At 42.4% G+C, this 21740-nt stretch overlaps 1 protein-coding gene across 1 annotated transcript; it reads right to left on the bottom strand.

The window, feature by feature from the left end:
- Window positions 1–16816: 16816 nt before the first annotated feature.
- On the bottom strand, window positions 16817–17674 carry LOC130360944 (taste receptor type 2 member 40-like). The gene has a single exon (XM_056563501.1). The coding sequence runs from the start codon at window positions 17672–17674 to the stop codon at window positions 16817–16819; it is 858 nt and encodes a 285-aa protein (XP_056419476.1).
- Between the last annotated feature and the right edge of the window lie 4066 nt (window positions 17675–21740).

Here is a 21740-nt window from a genome sequence, read left to right on the forward strand (position 1 = left end):
TAACATAATTACACATTTAAAAGTGTTGAGTGTGAAAGTTGATTAGTAGGTGATAGCCCTTGTGGACTGGTTGACTGGTTTGAGGTATTCTCAGGAGGAGAAAGAAGAATCTGACAATAGGACATTGAGCCATCATCATCTATAGCTATGTGGCACGGTGTAAATGTCCATCTCAGATCATCTGTTCCATCATATTTGTATTTGCTACCCCAGCCCCCCTAGATAGAATTAGCCATGAGGAGGAGATGTGTCACAGTCAACCTTTGGAGTGTGTTGAAGAGATGGTGAAGGTGGAAGCAGTGGCTAAGCAAAGCACTAGTGGGAGTGGTGGTGTGATTTCAAGGAATCATGGTGAATATGCTGAGGGGGGGCAAGGAGGCCATAATCAAACATGCAAAGTTAATACTGAAAGGAATGGTGGGGACAATGAGGAGAAGTTTAATGATGAGGATGTCAGCAGGCCTGTTGGTCTGATCAGCTCAAGAGCAGGTGCCAGCAACATTGCTGCATCTGCATGCTTAAGAAATAAGCCTTTCAGAGGAGGGACTAAGTCGATTGATGGTGGTTTAACTATTTATTTAAAGTATCCTGCCATGTTAAAGTAGTTGCAACAGAACTGTTGAAGAAGGAAAGAAAGAAAGAGAAATAGAGAAAGAGAAAAATAGAGAAAGAGAGAGAGAAAGAAAAAGAAAGAGAGAGAGAAATGAAAAAAATTATCAAAAATTCTCCCTTTTTGGAAGTTGCAATGTCTCAAAATAGTGAAGATGAAATAGTTTTTGTAAATATTGAAAAGCACAAAATTGATCCCTTTTTTTTAGGATTATGGGTTGTGTATGTGTAGGCCTGGTAGTAGCAGTAGCAAGGGTGGTGTAGAAGTAGCTGCAGCAGTACAGTAGAACACAAAGTACAGGACATGGGAATGGAATCTGTGTGTGCATTGACCCAGTAGTAGTGGGGGGATAGATAGATACACCCCCACTCAACTGTGCCTCTCCTCTAAAATACTTTTTATTCAGGCCTGCAGATGCAGCAGGCCAACAGGTTTATGTCTGGAACGTTTGACAGTTGTTCTGGCCGTACCTTGGCTCCACTCTTCATCACTGACATAATTGTCATCATCAACTCCTCATCATCCCCATCACTCCTCTCATGGGCTCCATGCCCCCCAGAGCATATCCTCCATGATGCCTTACAGTATTACAACTATGCCTACCATCCACCCCATGTCTACCGCTACTGCCTCCACCTTTGTCTACTGATTGGCCTAGGATCTGTATGGCTAACCTTCAGTCATGTGATCTTGCTTTTAGCTGCAAAGTATGCTGGACTACCCTGACATCATCTCAATGTTCTTACTTCCTCATCCTAGGCCGACATAGTTCCAAAATGCCATGTGTTCCTCATCCCTTCTCCCAAAGCGCTGTTGCCAGGCTCGTATCAACTGAATATTGTAAAGTTCTAAAGTTTGGCAAGACATCTTGTCCACAACGTTCTGAGCGAGGCTGGGTTTGCCGTGCTCGACTCACTTATCACTAGTCTTCACCCAAGTCACGGATATAATATATATAAATATTATCTACTGCTGGGTTTACAAGGTTGTCTATATAACCAAGAAAAAATTGGACATACAATACAGTGTACATCAAAATTACCCATTAAAAAATACCAAAAATGTTGATTCTTTTTAGCTTTTTAATTATATCCAATGTATTACAGATGTTTGACATCACAGCAAATAACACACATCTGTGATACTCTCCTAACTCTAATAATGTGAAAAATATTTTATTGTGTTTCTTAAAGGGAATGTGTCATCAGAAAATTATCTTTTGTTTAAATCAGGTATGTTAAACATATATTTTAGCAATTTTAGTGCTGTTTTTATAACTTTCAATTGTGTTATCTATATTTAAAAAAAATCACCTTAAAATCTTGCAGTTTTACTTCTGTCCACTAGGCCATATATTAAGCATATCTTTTATCTTCTGGCTGTGATGATAAGGAGGAGGCTGCTGGAAAGTGATCTATACAGTATTACAGTGAAGGGTGATACCACTAGATCGTTGAGGGGTGACACCAGTAGAGGGGTGACATTATCTTGCATAGATCACAGGCAAACATTGCCTGGTACAGCAACATCAGTAACAACGTCACTAACATTATGACTGTCAAATGCGGGAAGAAAGTCCTAAAGGCCAAAATTCCCTATGGAGTAAATCAAGAAAAATAACACAAAATCCTTAAAAAATGTTATAAACAAAAACTGCAGGCTGTGCACTTTATGGCAGCAATGAATGGGGGTTAAATGACAAAGAAAGGGCATAGATGATTAGTCTCCCAGAAGTTATGAGAGACAGAACCTCTAGTAGACCAGGGAGTGACAAGGAAGCTAAATATGTATACATAGTTTAAATTGTTATTATGCTGCAATATTTAGACTTTAAGTTGACTCACACCTTAAAATGATACAATAGATAAAGATGCCAATTAAACAATAAAGGTTTAAAGGTCCAGCAAAATAAACAACCTGTGAATGGTGCCAAAAAGTATATTAAAGCAACTTACTAATATCTTTTTAGCCATAGTGCTTTGTAAGCTGCAACATCATGTCACAGGCTCCAAATGCAGAGCTTCTGTCCCTTCTTCTCCCACCTTTCAGCACGGTATGAGACAAGTGATGGGAAGGGGGAGCTGTTATTACTGCTTATTAGATTAATGACTCATTAGATAAGGCAGCAGGAAGAGGTTCTCAGCCATAGTAATTTCTGTCAGAATGGACTCCCTGCTACCTTATCTAATGAGTCATAAATTTAATAAACAATAATACCAGCTCCCCTTAACATCACTAGTCTTGTACCATGGAGAAGAGAAGGGAACTTTCTGCATTTAGAGACTGTAATGTGATGTCACAGTCTACAAGGAAATGGGCACAGCTGATATGGAAGCTCTTAGCACTATTGCTAATACAATTATAATAGTAAATTGCTTTACTATGCTTTGTGACACCATACACTGTTTGATTATTTCCCTGGACAACCCCTTTAAATAGGCACTGTCAGATTCAAAAACATTTTTATATTTTTAATATATCTGTATATCTTGGCAAAACCTTTATAATATACTTCATAATAAAATGTCCTTTTTAAATAAATGATGGCTTATAAAATACACCACTAGGGGTCCCCATACCATTCAGAACACAATTCTGTCTGGCTGCAGCAGCATCTTTGTCCCAGCTGAAGCACAGACATGGACTAGCACTCCTCTGTGCTCACTCCTGCATCATAAAAACAGAGAGAGGAGGGGGTTACAGAGCAGCCTGCAGTGACTGTATAAAGAGATCCAGCACAGAACAGCACACTGCATGTGTCATGCAGAGTGAGGAACACACCCCCTCTAGAGCACAGAATGACAAACCAAGTGAGCAACAGATAGAAGGTATTTGTGAAAGAAATTATTCGCGGCAAGGAGGTAGTAGATCTGCTGAGCATGTGTGAATGATGGCTTGGGCCGTGTCAGGGAGCAGAGTCTAAGGTGCCGTTGGTTTTCACCAGAGCCCACCGCAAAGCAGGATGGACTTGCTGTGGCAGGCGGCACCCAGGTCGCTACCCCTAGCACAACTTGTCCACAAAGGCTGCTGAGGAGAAAACGTGGTACAGGAGGAATATGGCAACTTACAGTCAGCATAGAAGAAGGTCAGGGCTGGCAGCACGGTAGTGAGAACTGGGAAGTAGCAAGAGGTCAGTAGGCAGGCGGCACAGGAGCAAGATCAGATCACGGAGCAGGTAGGTCAGGAACCTGGTAAGGCAAGACAAAATAAACGCTTTCACTAGGCCACTGGGCACACAAAGATCCAGCAAGAGGTAGAGGGAGGTGCACATATTCATAGAGAAGGAACAGGAGCAAACACTAATTAAGGGCGCAATGGCCTTTAAATCTCAGAGCTCCAGCGCGCACGCCCTAGGAGGCGGGGACAAGCGTACTGGTGGTGTGAGAACACAGAGGAAACAGAAGAAGGAGGTGAGGATGCGAATCCCGGGTCGCCGAACGACAGAGGAAGAGAGCACTCATGGCCAGTGTGACTCGCCGTAACAGAAATATAGGTGCTAGACACATAAAAAGTATACATACATGATCAAGATTAAGTGCTGACGTACATATCACATTTTTTGTGGAATATGACAGGTACTTTTTAACTTAACAAACTCCTTTAATTTATTTAATTTTTTTTGCCATTTCTTACCACACATTCTGTTTTAGGCCATGTTCACACTGAGGAATTCGCGAGGAATTCACGCTGACAAAAATTTGCGAGGAACTCGGAATTCGACCGGAATGCACGTGGAATGCACGCGGAAAGCGCGCTGAAATTACGCAAGAAATACGCGAGGAAACTAGAGGGGAGGAAGAAGGGGAGGGGAAAAATCGGTGGGAGGGCCAAATCGGCCATTTTAAGACTGTTATTCCAAGTAAAAACACCTGTTCTGGAAAGCTCCCTATATATAGGTGTACAATAGTGCAAAAAAAAGACATCCAAGAGGATGCAAGTGGATCTTGATGTCCTGATTACTTAGGTAAAGTTTTTAACTGCCTGTTATTAACTATTTAGCAGACTTGTTCTCTGTAGTACTTTAGTCCAACATGGTGGGAGTTGTAGTTTAGCTTAGGTGAAGAAAACTCTGGGTTGTAAACATTTACCTATACTATATACTACATTATGTTACTACATCATGGGGGTTGTAGTTTAGCAGCAGATGGAGGTGCCCCTGGGTGGGAAAATGGAGGCGCCCCTGGGTTGTAAAACACTGACCTAGACTATATATTACGTTATGTTCCTCCAGCATGGGGGTTGTAGTTCAGCAACAGCTGGAGGTGACCCTGGGTGGGAAACACTGAATTGGACTATATGCTACTATATAGTCCAACATGCTGAGAGTAGTAGTTTTTGGTTGGGGTATAAGCTCTATCACAGGCTGTATCAGGGCTTGATGGAAGTTGTAGTTTGTATCTTAGCTCCTGACTTTTAAATATCCTTTTGAAATTGTAAAAATTCAACAACATTTTTTTTTTTTAATTAACAGGTTCAGTTAAGACCACTGTTGTGGGACAGATCCGACCCAAACCACAGCAGCAGAATGCTGATCCAAAATGCGTGGGAATCCATAGCTAACGCTATGATGATAAATATATATGATATATATATATATATATGTGTGTGTGTGTGTGTGTGTATGTAATTTTTTTTAAATGATTAAATTATTTATTTTTTAGTTATTTAATTTTGTTTATCCTTTTTAATCTGACAGTAAAAGAACTACGTACCAGATGGAAGTCCACCAGGGACTACTACATAAAAATGTCTAATAAACAGGAGACTAGTGGATCATCCCCGGCAAAGCGGGCTAAAATACCTTATGAGGAACAACTGAGTTTCTTGCAACCAAGCAGACAGCTTCGTAGGTAAGTTTTTAAATATTTTTTAAATTGAAATGCCATTAATGTTCTTTCTTTTATTAAACTCTATATTTTTTATTTGGGTTTTTGTTAGAACAAGTGGAAATTACAAGCCGGAAACACCAGCTGAAGAATCCATGGATGTCCTCCACGAGGATGTTACTCCACGCACATCTGGAACAACTACTCCAGTTCCGGAAACTTCAACAGAGAGTGATGGAAGGGAGAGAAATCCCGAAGATCCGGGTCCCTCACAGGCTCCTACCTCCCAGGAGACTAACCCCCCTTCATCCCAGTCTACCCAACGTCGTCCCGTCGTACCCTCCGGATAAGAGATAAACAGTTGGAAGTAGAAGAACAACCTTTATCTCTTATCCGCAGGGTCGACAGGAACGAAGACTGTGATTATTTCTCATTCACACGGCCGTAAAATTCCAAATGTTAATCGTAAAGATTTTTTCATATTGTTTTGCAGCAAAGGTGTTTGCCTCTGTGGAACCTCTGCCTCCAGTAGAGGATTTAATTAAAGACCTAAAAATTAAAGTTGGACAGCGTTCCTCCTCACCACATGGAGTTAATGTGTCCATGCAAGCAAAGCCACACTATTTCCCAACCCATTCCACATGTCCCTTTCCCCAAACAAGTTACTATCCTCCACAGTATGTTCCTCCAACCAACCCCACTATGCAAGGCCCTATGGATCCTCAATTTGAGTCCCAACCATTTTACCAGTCTATTTAGATTCTGTTTACATTATTGTATATAGTTATATAGTATGGGGGGGGGGTTGAGGGGTTTGGGGGGAGGGGTGGTGGAGGCTTTGGGGGGGAGGCTTTTTTATTTATGTTTTGTATGTAATAAATATTTTTTCCTATGGAAATTATTTGTGTTTTGCTTTTTATTGCATTATTGTCAAGACATGATTATAGTTTAGTATACACAGTAGTAACCGAGTTATCTCAATGTGTAGAGCGTATATACAACTCCTATACGACAGAGCTCCAGCCTCTCTGTTCAATAGTTCATGATTAGACACACATGTATAGGGCGCAACTCCAGCTGACACGCCGGCAACAGGATTTTAGGTGAGTATACACATGAATGTTCTGACTCACGGTTTAGTAGAAAGTTTCTTTCTTGTTTATTCAAGTATATTCGGGTATTGTCTCGCAGGACATCAGGTTAGCAGCATAATATGCAAGCAGTAAAGGTGGCTACAAGCTCTGTGCTCCCTTCAGTCATGGCCCAACGTTTCAGGGGCAAGCCCCCTTAGTCATGCGCAATGACTGCCCGTAACATGAGCGATTAAATAGAAGTAAAACAGCTGAAAAAATATTAACCCTTTAAAATATTCATCATTATGCGCATAAATATTTATCATTAGGGTACAACTGTAAACAACTATAAAAATACATTGAAATTACAACATTCATTCATCCCTCTCGGTGTAAGTGTGTCCAGTTCTGTTATCCAGAACGTTTCTCGCTGTAACAAACGTTTGTGGTTTAAATCTTCATTGGTCTGAATAGGGACCTGTTCTAACACCTGCCATCTAAGTTCTGAAATTTGGTGTTCTGCCTCTTTAAAATATCGGGCTGCGGTGGTTTCTCCATATTTAGTGGGTACGCTATCTGTTAGGTCTTGTGCAGATTTCTGTAACGTTTTTCTAATAGCTGACTTATGTTCAGTAATCCTAGTTTTTACATTTCGAGAAGTTTGGCCTACATACACTTTGCCGCACGGGCATTTTAATAAATAAACAACATTGTCAGAATTACAGCGAGCAGATCGCAAATAAATTTATTGTGAAAGGTTATAATAAATATAAAATTCAGAAAGAGAAAATAAGGCAACTAACTAGAGAACAATTGAGGACTAGATCAACTAGAAAAGAGAAAGATAAGAAACAGATTTTATACGTAGGTACATACGATAAAAGGAGTAAGATGGTTAAAAACATGATTCAAAAATATTGGGGATTATTAAGAAATGATGAAAAATACGGACATCTGTTTAATACAGCACCTATGTATGTACATAAAAAAAGGCAAATCTATTGGAGATCAACTAATTAAAAGTGATATTGTTAAAAAGAAAAAAGATAGACAAACTTTTTTGGCTGCTAAGAAGTATGGCACATACCCTTGCCTCTCGTGCTCGAATTGTAATAATATCATCAAAGGGGACAATGTCACCCATCCAAGTAAAGGGAATAAAATTAAAAGCAAAGGCTTTTTTACTTGTAATTCTGACAATGTCGTTTATTTATTAAAATGCCCGTGCGGCAAAGGGTATGTAGGCCAAACTTCTCGAAATGTAAAAACTAGGATTACTGAACATAAGTCAGCTATTAGAAAAACGTTACAGAAATCTGCACAAGACCTAACAGATAGCGTACCCACTAAATATGGAGAAACCACCGTAGCCCGACATTTTAAAGAGGCAGAACACCAAATTTCAGAACTTAGATGGCAGGTGTTAGAACAGGTCCCTATTCAGACCAATGAAGATTTAAACCGCAAACGTTTGTTACAGCGAGAAACGTTCTGGATAACAGAACTGGACACACTTACACCGAGAGGGATGAATGAATGTTGTAATTTCAATGTATTTTTATAGTTGTTTACAGTTGTACCCTAATGATAAATATTTATGCGCATAATGATGAATGTTATAAAGGGTTAATATTTTTTCAGCTGTTTTACTTCTATTTAATCGCTCATGTTCCGGGCAGTCATTGCGCATGACTAAGGGGGCTTGCCCCTGAAACGTTGGGCCATGACTGAAGGGAGCACGGAGCTTGTATCCACCTTTGCTGCTTGCATATTATGCTGCTAACCTGATGTCCTGCGAGACAATACCCGAATATACTTGAATAAACAAGAAAGAAACTTTCTACTAAACCGTGAGTCAGAACATTCATGTGTATACTCACCTAAAATCCTGTTGCCGGTGTGTCAGCTGGAGTTGCGCCCTATACATGTGTGTCTAATCATGACTATAGTTTAGGAACTGCTGGAGCCACCCCTTTTCTGGAACACTGGTGTAACTAACTAAGCTATTTGTAATCCAAACTTAGTTCATCACATACAATAAAAAAAAGTGTAATGAAAAGAAATGTCACAAAATTTGATAACAAAAGTTTTATTAACAAACAATATTTTTTAAGAAAATAACTTGGTTGCAGATTATGTGCATAAGGTAGCACATAACATAATTTTTCAGAGGGAAAGGGAAGACCACACCGGAAGGTAGATGATTTTCTTAAAGATATCCCATGAGGTGATGACATCTATGGAGACCGTTGACAAACTGCTTCAGGTCCTTAGCCATCAATTCCAGAAAACGTGTGATTAAACTTGCCAAGACACTGCACCTGAAATAGTCAGCAAAGGGGACTGGATGCGCGGTACCCGGAAGAGGTTTTGGTGGAGGCAGAGTCACCTAATCTTGCAAAACTTGCCACCCAAATTCAGATGTCCTCAGCACCCATGAGTCCCCAGTACTACCATGGGCGACATCAATGGCAATGTACTTATAATTGGCATCAGCCACCGCCATCAGGACCACAGAAAAGTACTTCTTGTAATTGAAGTCCTGGGATCCTGATCGCAGTGGCTTCTGCACTCGTACATGCTTCCCGACTACAGCATTTGGGAATTGTGCTACAGACTGAAAGCCTGCTGCTGCCTGTAGCCACGTCTTCTGGGTTGGACTGGGCAATGAAATGGGCTGCAAGTGTTGCCAGATCACGTGGCATGTTGACTTCACAATTCCAGAGATGGTTGATTTACCAACCCGGAATTGGAGGTGCAACGGTGCAAAACTCTCCCCTGTTGCAAGAAATCTGAAAGAGAACAAAAAAAAAAATTAGTACATTATCCATAAATCATGGTAAAAAACTGATAATTACAGCGTACACCAAAAGTCAAAATCAAAGCCTATTGCACCAGTACATTTTATATGGTGCAATATGCTGGGATTTGCAGTTTAGGGTCAGCTGCAGAGGTGTAGGTTGCATCTGGGCATGCAGAGTGTTCCATGTGCCAAAAATCTTTGAAACAGCCTATGGCTTTGCATCTGTCCAAAACTACAACACCATGCAAGGAATATTATCCCCTTTTTGGAATATAAAATACAATCATTTGAAATAAAAAAAATGTAATAAAAAAAAAATTACCACAACGTGATCATCAAACGTTCTCTGGGACTGATGGCTTGACGCATTCTTGTATCCTGAGGCTGGAGTTGAGGATCAAGAATGTCCAGCAATTTGTCAAAGGCCTCCATAAGCATCCTCACAAAGTTAATGAACTTTTCGGGATACCTATAAGTAAAGAAAAAAAAAGGAATTATGATTTTATTTACAATAATAAAAAAAGACTAGTGGTGTGTGTAAATTCATGTAAACTTACTTTCTAAGCTCATCATGTAGTTTTCCGATGTGGCCACGGGAATCTCTGAGACTGTTGATTGGGTGCACCCAGTATCTTCTGCGTCTTCTCTGAGTCTAAATACAAAACATTTGAAATATTTTTTTAAATCATTTGAAACATTTAACGAAAACACAAAGGTCTGCATATTAATTAATAATGCAAAACTTGCTTACCATACGTTGCCGACGACGACGGATGACATTCACCATGATCGTCAATAATAGTCGCAGTTCTGGGGAGTGAAGTGTAATGCGACGTTCCTCCATGCTACTTTGTTGCGACATTTTAAAGGGAGTAAGAAGCGCAAGCTTTGTCTTTACTGTGTGCTGATACACAATATGGCTGCCGAGTCAAAAATGGGTGGAGAAATGGGTGTTGAATGGGTGTCATCCTTTATCCAGGGGCTGGATTTGAAAAAAAAATCTGCGCAAATTCCGCACGAATTCCGCACAAATTCCCCTCACATTACGTGCAAATTCCGTATGAATTACGCGCAAAAATGTTGTCGGGCGGAAAAAAATATTTCTATTGATTTCAATGGGATTCTGCTCGCGGATTCCGCTTCAAGAATGAATATGCTCTTTCTTCAAGCTGAGATTAGTCCGCAGCAGAATTAAGCGAGTGGAATTTATGCAGTGTGAATGGAAAAGCGGAAAATACATTGAAGGCTATGGCCAGATGACATGTTCAATGTATTGAAGCGGAAAATTCAGGCGGAATTACTCTGTGTGAACGGGGCCTAAGGGGGACATGCTCATTGAGCTATGTAACTGTAAACAATGAAGAATCCACTGACATGTGGCTCATTGTCATATTGTCATACTCTTTTTCTTTCTTTTGAGAAGACCTTGAACCAGTCAACCAGTCCACAAGTACTGTACTTTTCTCCAAAACCGCACAATCCCTGGAAGACAGTGAGCATTTTTGCTTGCTAACGACTGCTCCAATACCCCCAGGCACCTAGCTGCTGTAATGTCCATTTATTTGCTTTTGTATTTTTCTGTTTAGGTGTGTATTCACACACTAGTTTGTTCAGAGCAGTTTGCTATTCCACCTGGATAGGGAATAGTTAATGCTCTGAGCTAATGAGAACTCGGGTGGAGTTATTTAGCCAGAGTTCTCCTGCATTCTGGGGCTGGTTATTGAGTGCAATACTACTATGTCTGTTTGTGCTATATTCTGACTGTCTGCTTGAGCATTTATCTTGTCTTTTTATCTGGGTTTTTAGCCACGGTTATATAGCATGCTCCTTGTATTTTTGTTGTGTTACATTAGTCGGTTTTTGGATTATCCTTGTTTGTTCTGTGTTCACACTGTGCCTGAGTCTAGCTTGTACCCTGTGCTCTGTATGTTATATTCTTGTTAGGTATTCTGGAGTCTATTCTGACTCATCCTGGTTTAGTCTAGTGTTTCATGTATTATATTTTCGTTTCCTACTGGGTTAGCATTTTGTCCACACGGTGGAGTGTGTCCGCTGGCCAGTAGCCTATTTGGCTTTATTATTATGGTTACTTCTATAGTGGAGTGGGGAGTCCAGTTTGTATGTTCTGTGTCCCAGTGTGAACAGTTTCCTATATTAATATCCTATTTGGTTGATCTGATCTTTGTCCTTTGTACCTGCTTGTGGTATTTCTTAGTAGCTTACCTGTTGAGTTTAGTGTTTTGGCTCCCAGTTCTTCTGTTTATATCCATCATCTCCTGGATTCTGCTGTATACTCTTAGCATGCCTAGTCTTGTTCATTTTATCATGTCTGCCGTTTATCTGATATCCAGTTGTTAATTCACTGTATTCTGCTGTTTGTGAGTTTATATTCTGCCCTGTTAGTATTTGTATTCTGTCTGATATATCTGGTTGTCTAGTTGTTTTCTGTTTCTGGCCTGTGACCAACTATGTATATTATGTGTTTTTATGTTGCTCCATTGTTTAGGATGGATGGGCAAGTAGGCAGGGAGAGATGTTTTAGGGTCAGTTTAGGGCTCACGCTCCCTGTCCCCTAGTTGGTCCATGACAGCTGCTGCTGCTGCAACTTATGCTGCTGGTACTGCCACTAACATTCTTATGGACAGAGGACATGACAGGGATGTGCTCTGTCCTCTACCATATCTGACAATTTCTTTGCCAGATATATTTTTTCATTTTAAAAGATTTGGAGGTTATTTTGATCTTTTTGGCGTAAATGGTCATTTACCTATTTACCTACTAGTCAACTTTTACTCTCAATGCTTTTTACTGCGTAGTTAGGCACAATCCAGGTAGAAATTCTATATAAGATTAAACCCAGAAAATACATGTAACTTTTCCTTAGATGGCTGTGGCACCTTCAATGCTTTGATCTGCCTAAAAAACAGTTTTTATGTAGTGCACCTTTCGTTAACATTGACACATTGGGGGGGATTTATCAAAACCTGTGCAGAGGAAAAGTTGCCCAGTTGCCCATAGTAACCAATCAGCTTGCTTCTTTCCTTTTTAACAAGGCCTCTGCAAAATCTGATTGGTTGCTATGGGCAACTGGGCAAATTTTCCTTAGCACGAGTTTTGATATATCTCCCCCATTATCTTTACTCTGTAGGTCAATATAATTACAATGATACCTAATTTATGTAGGTTTTTGTTTTATTTTACCACTTTTTAAAATGTAAACTTTTTGTACAAAAATGAGTATGCTTAAAATGATCCTCTTCTGACCCTTTATAACACTTCCATTTTTCCGTGTACAGGGCTGTATGAGGGCTTAATTTTTTTATCTTTATTGGAATTTTAATCTGCACCATTTTTGTTTTGATGGGACTTTTTGATTGCTTTTTATTAATTTGTTTCTGCTTTACAAAGTGACAAAAAAAATCAACAATTTACACCACTGACCATGCGCTTTCATTCACGTTAAATTTTAATAGTTCTGACATTTCCACATGAGGAGACACCACAGTTTATTTTGGTTTATATTATTTTATTTAAAAAAAATGGGGAAAGGGGGTGATTTAAACTTTAATTAAGGAAGGGGCAACTGATTGGCTGAGGGGATGTGACATTTTCAGCCCCGACGTCGCTTAGAACCCAGGTATCACAAATTCTGAGCCAAAGAGAAGCACAGCCGGGTACTGGAGCCTGTCACTGGAGCCACCACTAGAGCACAGGAGGTAAGTAAGAGTTTGTTTTTAGGTATGTCATTAACTGCCTTGGTCCAGAAAAGAACCCCCTCCCGCTGGATAATCCCTTAGTCTCCTAAGTGGGCCTGATAAAAAAGTGGAGTAGTAGAAGCAGTCTGAGCCCACAGGGCCTATATGCTCTTGGCTTGAGAAAAAACCCAAATGTGTGAATGTTCACCATGTTGAAATAAATGACCAGCAATCTTCTGTTACATCTCCGGGGGCATTCTATTTCCTCTATAAAATAACCTATGGCAGATATACATTGCTTTGTGTTTGATAATATCTACATGTATATACAGGACCGCAAACATAGCTGTTAGGGTAAACATACATTTTAATGTACTAACATATAGACTTTATTTAAAGTCAAGAGCAAAAGTGTTCATCCAGGTTAATTTGATCAAAAAATACAGCACATGCCATTTTTAAAATGATATTCAATTTATTGCATATATTTCACACCACAGCATATACCACACATATATAACATTCTCCTAACCCTAATAACTTGGACAAGAAACTGAGCCTGTTAACTTAAAGTGAACAGGAAATAGTATTAAAATTAAAAGATCGATAAAAAGCATACACAAATTAAAATTTACAAAAATGTAATTATTATTAGAACTAATTAAACTGTAAAATAAATGCACATTAGAAATGAAGTCTAAGAAAACTAGCATACATCTAAAAAACATGGCCTCCTATAGTAAAGTCAATAAAAAATTGTTAAACATTAAAGGGAACTCCGGTGGAAACAAGTGGGAAACAAATGTTTTCAAATCAACTGGTGCCAGAAAGTTAAACAGATATGTAAATTACTTCTATTTAAAAATCTGAAACCTTCCAGTACTTATCAGCTGCTGTATGCTTCAGAAAAATTTGTGAAGTTCTTTCCAGTCTGACAACAGTGCTCTCTGCTGACACCTCTGTCCGTGTCCGGAACTGTCCAGATTAGATGCAAATCCCCATAGAAAACTTCTCCTGCTCTTGACAGTTTCTGACATGGACAGAGGTGTCAGTCGAGAGCACTGTGGTCAGACTGGAAAAAACTTCATAAATTTCTCTGAAGCATACAGCAGCTGATAAGTACTGGAAGGGTTAAGATTTTTTAATAGGACTAATTTACAAATCTATTTAACTTTATTGCACGTGTTGAATCGGAAAAAAAAATTTCCACTGGAATTCCCCTTTAAAGCTGTCTATATGGAAAAGGAAAAAAAAGAGGAGATCAGTTTTGCTGTCTTCCTCGTGGTAGCGGACTGGTTCTTGGAGACACTGTATACCAGTGTTTCGTATCTACACTGTCTAGTACGTTAAAGTACTTAGAGAGGCAGGTGGGCAGCGCAGCGCAGAGCTGAGGCCTTATATTGTGTCCGTGATCGAGGCTGAACACGCTTTTTATACTTATACTTCTCCAGATTTAGTTCATTACACCTATTCTCGGAACGAGCAGCGCCACTCAAAGGTTCTTTTGCTCGACCACTACTTGTATATGGAAAAGGGTACTGAAGACCAAAACGAATTGAGCCCTTACAGAGTAAATAAGGGAAAAATAAAAAGTAGGGATGTCTATGACCTGAGATGATTTGTTTGTGGAGGTCTACTCTTTTCTTGATCACATTTCAGTATGCATAGACAAACAAAACATCCGCAGACAGAAGTAGCTGTGGTCAAAAGTCAAAGCCTGACACTAGGAACAAAAGATCGCTTTGTTGAATTGTAGACAAAAAAAGACAATAGCATGGCCCCGCAAATTACTGCAGAGTTTAATGCAAGGTTAAGGGCTTTGATATCAGTGAAAATTGTCCATCATCCAATGCACAAAGATGATATCCAAGGAAAATAGCAATAACCAAACATTTGTTGGCACCATAAAACATCAAATTGAGTGGTAAATGGCACAATGACCACAAAACATGGATACTGGAGGCATGGAAACATGATATGGTGTGAGAAGCCCAGTTTCCCATCACCAGATGAGGTCTATAATGTTGACTGCTTTTAATGCCCTGTCAGGCAGACAGGAGTTCCTCTGTGGTTTAGGGGGCAACATCATATCACTCTTCTGAGTCATCCTCAAAAGTAAAGTAACAGGCAAAAAGTGTCTGGCTTCCCCAAGAGACCAACTCCACCATATGGTCCACACTTTTCCAGCTATTGAATTAATCCTAAGGATGACAAAGCTTCTATCCACTCTGCTCGGTGCATTGGATCTTGGTTCAAGGAACATGGGAATTAAGTTAAGCATCTACATTGGCCAGTCCAGTCACCCGAACTGAATATCATTGAGCCTCTTTGGGGAATTCTTAAAAACAAGGTTAAAAGAAAATTGCCACCACCTGCTTCCGTCAAGAAATCAGCATCTGTATTAGTTGAGAAGTTGATCATTCCTCAATGTATTATGTGCAGGTTCCTACCCTTTATTAATAAAAAGTTATGATCTGTAGTTGGTATTATGATTAGTTTGTCCAAACCTTTTCCCAGTCTATACAACAAAGCTGACAAGTGAGAACATTTTTGCCCATTGGGACTGCTCTAGTGGCCATATATAAAACCATATAAAAAAGAAAAAAACATGAAGGTTTGTACTAACAACCTAACCTAAATAAAAAAAAAATTGTAATAAAAAAATATAAAACAAAATTTACCGTATTTATCGGGGTATACCACGCACCGGCCTATAACACGCACCCTCATTTTACCAAGGATATTTGGGTAAAAAAAGTTTTTTACCCAAATATCCATGGTAAAATGAGGGTGCGTGTGTACGCGTGTATACCCCGATACACCCCCAGGAAAGGCAGGGGGAGAGAGGCTGTCGCTGCCCGCTTCTCTCCCCTGCCTTTCCTGGGGTCTAGAGCCCTGCTGCCACCGCTTCTCTCCCGCTGGCTATCTGCGCCGCTGCCCGTTCTCTCCCCCTGACTATCGGTGCTGGCACCCCATTGCCGGCGCCGATAGCCAGGGGGAGAGAAGCGGCGCCGGCAATGGGGCAGCGGCAACGACAACCAGGGGGAGAGAAGGGGCAGCGGCACCCATTGCCTCCCCCCATCCCCGGTTGCATAATTACCTGTTGCCGGGGTCAGGTCCGCGCTGCTTCAGGCCTCCGGTGTGCGTCTCCTGCGTCGTTGCTATGCACTGCACGGCGTGGCTCACTGACGTCATGCGCCGTGCAGTGCATAGCAACGACGCAGGGGACGCACACCGGAGGCCTGAAGCAGCGCGGACCCGACCCCGGCAACAGGTAATTATACAACCGGGGATGGGGGGAGGCAACGGGGCTTCTCTCCCCCTGGCTATCGGCGCCGGTAATGGGGCGCCGGCACCGATAGTCAGGGGGAGAGAACGGGCAGTGGCGCTGATAGCCAGGGGGAGAGAAGGGCCGGCAGCAGGGCTCTAGACCCCAGGGCAGTCAGGGGCAGAGAAGCCGGCAGCGCTGGCTGTCTCTGCACCTGCAAAGCCGCTGCAGTTCATTGATTTAAAGCGCCTGCTTTAAATCATTGAACTGCAGTGGCTTATCGGCGTATAACACGCACATAACTTTAGGCTAAAACATTTTGCCTAAAAAGTGCGTGTTATATGCCGATAAATACGGTAATTTAAACAAAGTTTCTAATTATATATTCCGGGTTAAGAAATTAATGTGAATACAAATCAAATAAAACCCCTTCCATTTGTTGCATTGTTGCATCCATCTTTTCATAATAAAATAATTGTACATACATCGTGCAAGAAGCGTGTACAGGATCCATCAGGGACTTCTGATCAGACAGTTGCATTCAAGTAAACATCTTCTTCACCTCCTTGCTGGAAGAGATCATGTGGAGGGAATGGAGCAACTGGAGGCTACAGAGTATTACCCAACTATCCAGAAATGGGAATTTCGAATGAAAAACTCTACCAGAAGTGATAAGATGCAAACATATAAAATACACTATCTGTAACAGCAAAAATAAGCTCATACTTTTCAAAGCACCAAAGTGAGATTTAAGGTTTGGGGTCTGGATATGTGACTCATTGCTCCTCATCCGTCTGGTGTGAATGAGAAGGAAATGAATTAACAACGCGATGGTAACAAAACATATTACAAATGGCGGAAAGGAGCCAACAGCAAAGATCAGGAACATATTATCAAAGTCTGGAACAATAATAAACCTAGTAATATTTCCATTGGAACAATTTGATACATTTTGTAGCTTTAAGTCATAACAGTACCAACCAACTGGAAGGCTGGAGATCAGTGCTATCAGCAGAGAAGCCAGAATAAACCACGGGACCATGATGGAGATCCGGGTCTTCAGGAAGATGAAGAGTTTATAGTTGTAGGTCACAATCTTCACACAGTAGAAAACACAGAGGACGGTGGCCAACCAGTGACTGCTGTAGAATACAAACGTCCCCTGAATAAATAAGAATGATATCACAATATTGGTTTTCAGTAGCCACGGCGAAAATCGAAGGACAGAGTTCTCAACAATGCTGCAAGAAAAATACAAGGCTCTGAAAATGGTCAAAGAGCTGATTATCTTATCACGGTCCTTGAGAGATCTCAGGCTTTTCCACTTCATGATATAAGCCGCCAAAATAATCATATTTACTGTGAATCCCACCAGACATTCCACATAGAAGGCAGCCATGAGAAGATAATAGATAGAAAATTCTGTCATCATCAGTGAGAAGCGTGTTCTCAAGATAAAGTATCTCTCTCGTACTGTCTTGTCTCAGGTTGTGTATACAGATCTCATCATCAGGGATTCTTCATAGCAGTTTTGTGTCTAGTACTCATGTAAATTCCTCCAGTGTGGTAGGTTTTTATGCAAATCTTCAATCCGGCCTGAAGTGGGTTGCAAATATATCTGTTCATGCTCCGGTTTCACCTTAGTAAAATAGCAGATTATACAGCTCAGATCTGATTAAATATCAGGTTACTGTCACGATGCCGGCTGGCAGGTAGTGGATCCTCTGTGCCAGAGAGGGATTGGCGTGGACCGTGCTAGTGGACCGGTTCTAAGCCACTACTGGTTTTCACCAGAGCCCGCCGCAAAGCGGGATGGTCTTGCTGCGGCGGTAGTGACCAGGTCGTATCCACTAGCAACGGCTCACCTCTCTGGCTGCTGAAGATAGGCGCGGTACAAGGGAGTAGGCAAAAGCAAGGTCGGACGTAGCAGAAGGTCGGGGCAGGCAGCAAGGATCGTAGTCAGGGGCAACGGCAGAAGGTCTGGAAACACAGGCAAGGAACACACAAGGAACGCTTTCACTGGCACTAAGGCAACAAGATCCGGCAAGGGAGTGCAGGGGAAGTGAGGTGATATAGGGAAGTGCACAGGTGAACACACTAATTGGAACCACTGCGCCAATCAGCGGCGCAGTGGCCCTTTAAATCGCAGAGACCCGGCGCGCGCGCGCCCTAGGGAGCGGGGCCGCGCGCGCCGGGACAGAACAGACGGAGAGCGAGTCAGGTAGGGGAGCCGGGGTGCGCATCGCGAGCGGGCGCTACCCGCATCGCGAATCGCATCCCGGCTGGCAGCGGAATCGCAGCGCCCCGGGTCAGAGGACGTGACCGGAGCGCTGCCGCGGGAAGAGTGAAGCGAGCGCTCCGGGGAGGAGCGGGGACCCGGAGCGCTCGGCGTAACAGTACCCCCCCCCTTGGGTCTCCCCCTCTTCTTAGAGCCTGAGAACCTGAGGAGCAGACTTTTGTCTAGGATGTTGTCCTCAGGTTCCCAGGATCTCTCTTCAGGACCACAACCCTCCCAGTCCACTAAAAAAAAATTTTTCCCTCTGACCTTTTTGGCAGCTAAAATTTCTTTGACCGAGAAGATGTCCGAGGAGCCGGAAACAGGAGTGGGAGGAACAGATTTGGGAGAAAAACGGTTGAGGATGAGTGGTTTGAGAAGAGAGACGTGAAAGGCATTAGGGATACGAAGAGAGGGAGGAAGAAGAAGTTTATAAGAGACAGGATTAATTTGACACAAAATTTTGAAAGGACCAAGATAGCGTGGTCCCAACTTGTAGCTAGGGACACGGAAGCGGACATATTTAGCGGAGAGCCATACCTTGTCTCCAGGGGAAAAAACGGGGGGAGCTCTTCTTTTCTTATCCGCGAACTTCTTCATGCGTGATGAAGCCTGTAAGAGAGAATTTTGGGTCTCTCTCCATATGATGGAAAGGTCACGAGAAATTTCATCCACAGCGGGCAGACCAGAGGGCAAGGGAGTAGGGAGGGGGGGAAGAGGGTGACGGCCGTACACCACGAAAAATGGGGATTTGGAGGAAGACTCAGAGACCCTGAAGTTATACGAGAATTCGGCCCATGGGAGGAGATCTGCCCAGTCATCCTGGCGGGAGGAAACAAAATGTCGCAAATAATCACCCAAGATCTGGTTAATCCTTTCTACTTGTCCATTGGACTGGGGATGATATGCAGAAGAAAAATTTAATTTAATCTTGAGTTGTTTACAGAGAGCCCTCCAGAATTTAGACACGAATTGGACGCCTCTATCCGAGACAATCTGCGTAGGCAACCCGTGAAGACGAAAAATGTGTACAAAAAATTGTTTAGCCAACTGAGGCGCAGAAGGAAGACCAGGAAGAGGGATGAAATGTGCCATTTTGGAGAATCGATCAACGACCACCCAAATAACAGTGTTGCCACGGGAAGGGGGTAAATCAGTAATAAAATCCATACCAATCAGAGACCAAGGCTGTTCGGGGACAGGCAGAGGATGAAGAAAACCAGCGGGCTTCTGGCGAGGAGTCTTATCCCGGGCACAGATAGTGCAGGCTCGCACAAAGTCCACAACATCCGTCTCCAGAGTCGGCCACCAATAGAAGCGGGAGATGAGTTGCACAGATTTCTTGATACCCGCATGACCTGCGAGATGGGAGGAGTGACCCCATTTGAGGATTCCGAGGCGTTGGCGAGGAGAAACAAAGGTCTTTCCTGGAGGAGTCTGCCTGATGGAGGCAGGAGAAGTGGAGATCAGGCAGTCAGGTGGAATGATGTGTTGCGGAGAGAGTTCAACTTCTGAGGCATCCGAGGAACGAGAGAGAGCATCGGCCCTAATGTTCTTATCGGCAGGACGAAAGTGAATCTCAAAATTAAATCGGGCAAAGAACAGAGACCACCGGGCCTGGCGAGGATTCAGCCGTTGGGCAGACTGGAGGTAGGAGAGGTTCTTGTGGTCGGTGTAGATAATAACAGGAGAACTTGATCCCTCCAGCAGATGCCTCCATTCCTCAAGTGCTAATTTAATGGCTAGAAGCTCTCGATCCCCGATGGAGTAGTTCCTCTCCGCTGGAGAGAAGGTCCTAGAGAAAAAACCACAAGTGACAGCATGCCCGGAAGAATTTTTTTGTAGAAGAACAGCTCCAGCTCCCACTGAGGAGGCATCAACCTCCAATAGGAAGGGTTTGGAAGGGTCAGGTCTGGAGAGGACGGGAGCCGAAGAAAAGGCAGACTTGAGTCGTTTAAAGGCGTCTTCTGCTTGAGGAGGCCAGGACTTGGGATCAGCATTTTTTTTGGTTAAAGCCACGATAGGAGCCACAATGGTAGAAAAATGTGGAATAAATTGCCTGTAATAATTGGCGAACCCCAAAAAGCGTTGGATAGCACGGAGTCCGGAGGGGCGTGGCCAATCTAAGACGGCAGAGAGTTTGTCTGGATCCATCTGTAGTCCCTGGCCAGAGACCAAATATCCTAGAAAAGGAAGAGATTGGCATTCAAACAGACATTTCTCAATTTTGGCATAGAGTTGGTTGTCACGAAGTCTCTGAAGAACCATACGGACATGCTGGCGGTGTTCTTCTAGATTGGCAGAAAAAATTAGGATATCGTCCAGATATACAACAACACAGGAGTATAACAGATCACGAAAAATTTCATTGACAAAGTCTTGGAAGACGGCAGGGGCGTTGCACAGTCCAAAGGGCATGACCAGATACTCAAAGTGTCCATCTCTGGTGTTAAATGCCGTTTTCCACTCGTCCCCCTCTCTGATGCGGATGAGGTTATAGGCGCCTCTTAAGTCCAATTTAGTGAAGATGTGGGCACCTTGGAGGCGATCAAAGAGTTCAGAGATGAGGGGTAAGGGGTAGCGGTTCTTAACCGTGATTTTATTAAGACCGCGGTAGTCAATGCAAGGACGTAGGGAGCCATCTTTTTTGGACACAAAGAAAAATCCGGCTCCGGCAGGAGAGGAGGATTTACGGATAAAGCCCTTTTTTAGATTCTCCTGGACGTATTCGGACATGGCAAGAGTCTCTGGGGCAGAGAGAGGATAAATTCTGCCCCGGGGTGGAGTAGTGCCCGGGAGGAGGTCGATAGGGCAATCATAAGGCCTGTGAGGAGGTAGAGTCTCAGCTTGTTTTTTGCAGAAAACATCCGCGAAGTCCATATAGGCCTTAGGGAGACCGGTTACTGGAGGAACCACAGAGTTACGGCAAGGGTTACTGGGAACCGGTTTTAGACAGTTCTTGGAACAAGAGGACCCCCAACTCTTGATCTCCCCAGTGGACCAATCCAGGATAGGGGAATGAAGTTGAAGCCAGGGAAGTCCAAGGAGAATTTCCGAGGTGCAATTGGGGAGGACCAAAAGTTCAATCCTCTCATGATGAGATCCGATGCTCATAAGAAGGGGCTCCGTGCGGAAACGTATGGTACAGTCCAATCTTTCATTATTTACACAATTGATGTAGAGGGGTCTG

The sequence above is a fragment of the Hyla sarda genome, chromosome 3, assembly GCF_029499605.1.
Source record: "Hyla sarda isolate aHylSar1 chromosome 3, aHylSar1.hap1, whole genome shotgun sequence".
In the NCBI taxonomy this organism is placed as follows: Eukaryota; Metazoa; Chordata; class Amphibia; order Anura; family Hylidae; genus Hyla; species Hyla sarda.

Excerpts from the sequence above, each read along its gene's own strand:
- LOC130360944 (XM_056563501.1), bottom strand. The coding sequence starts at position 17,674 with ATGGCTGCCTTCTATGTGGAATGTCTGGTGGGATTCACAGTAAATATG.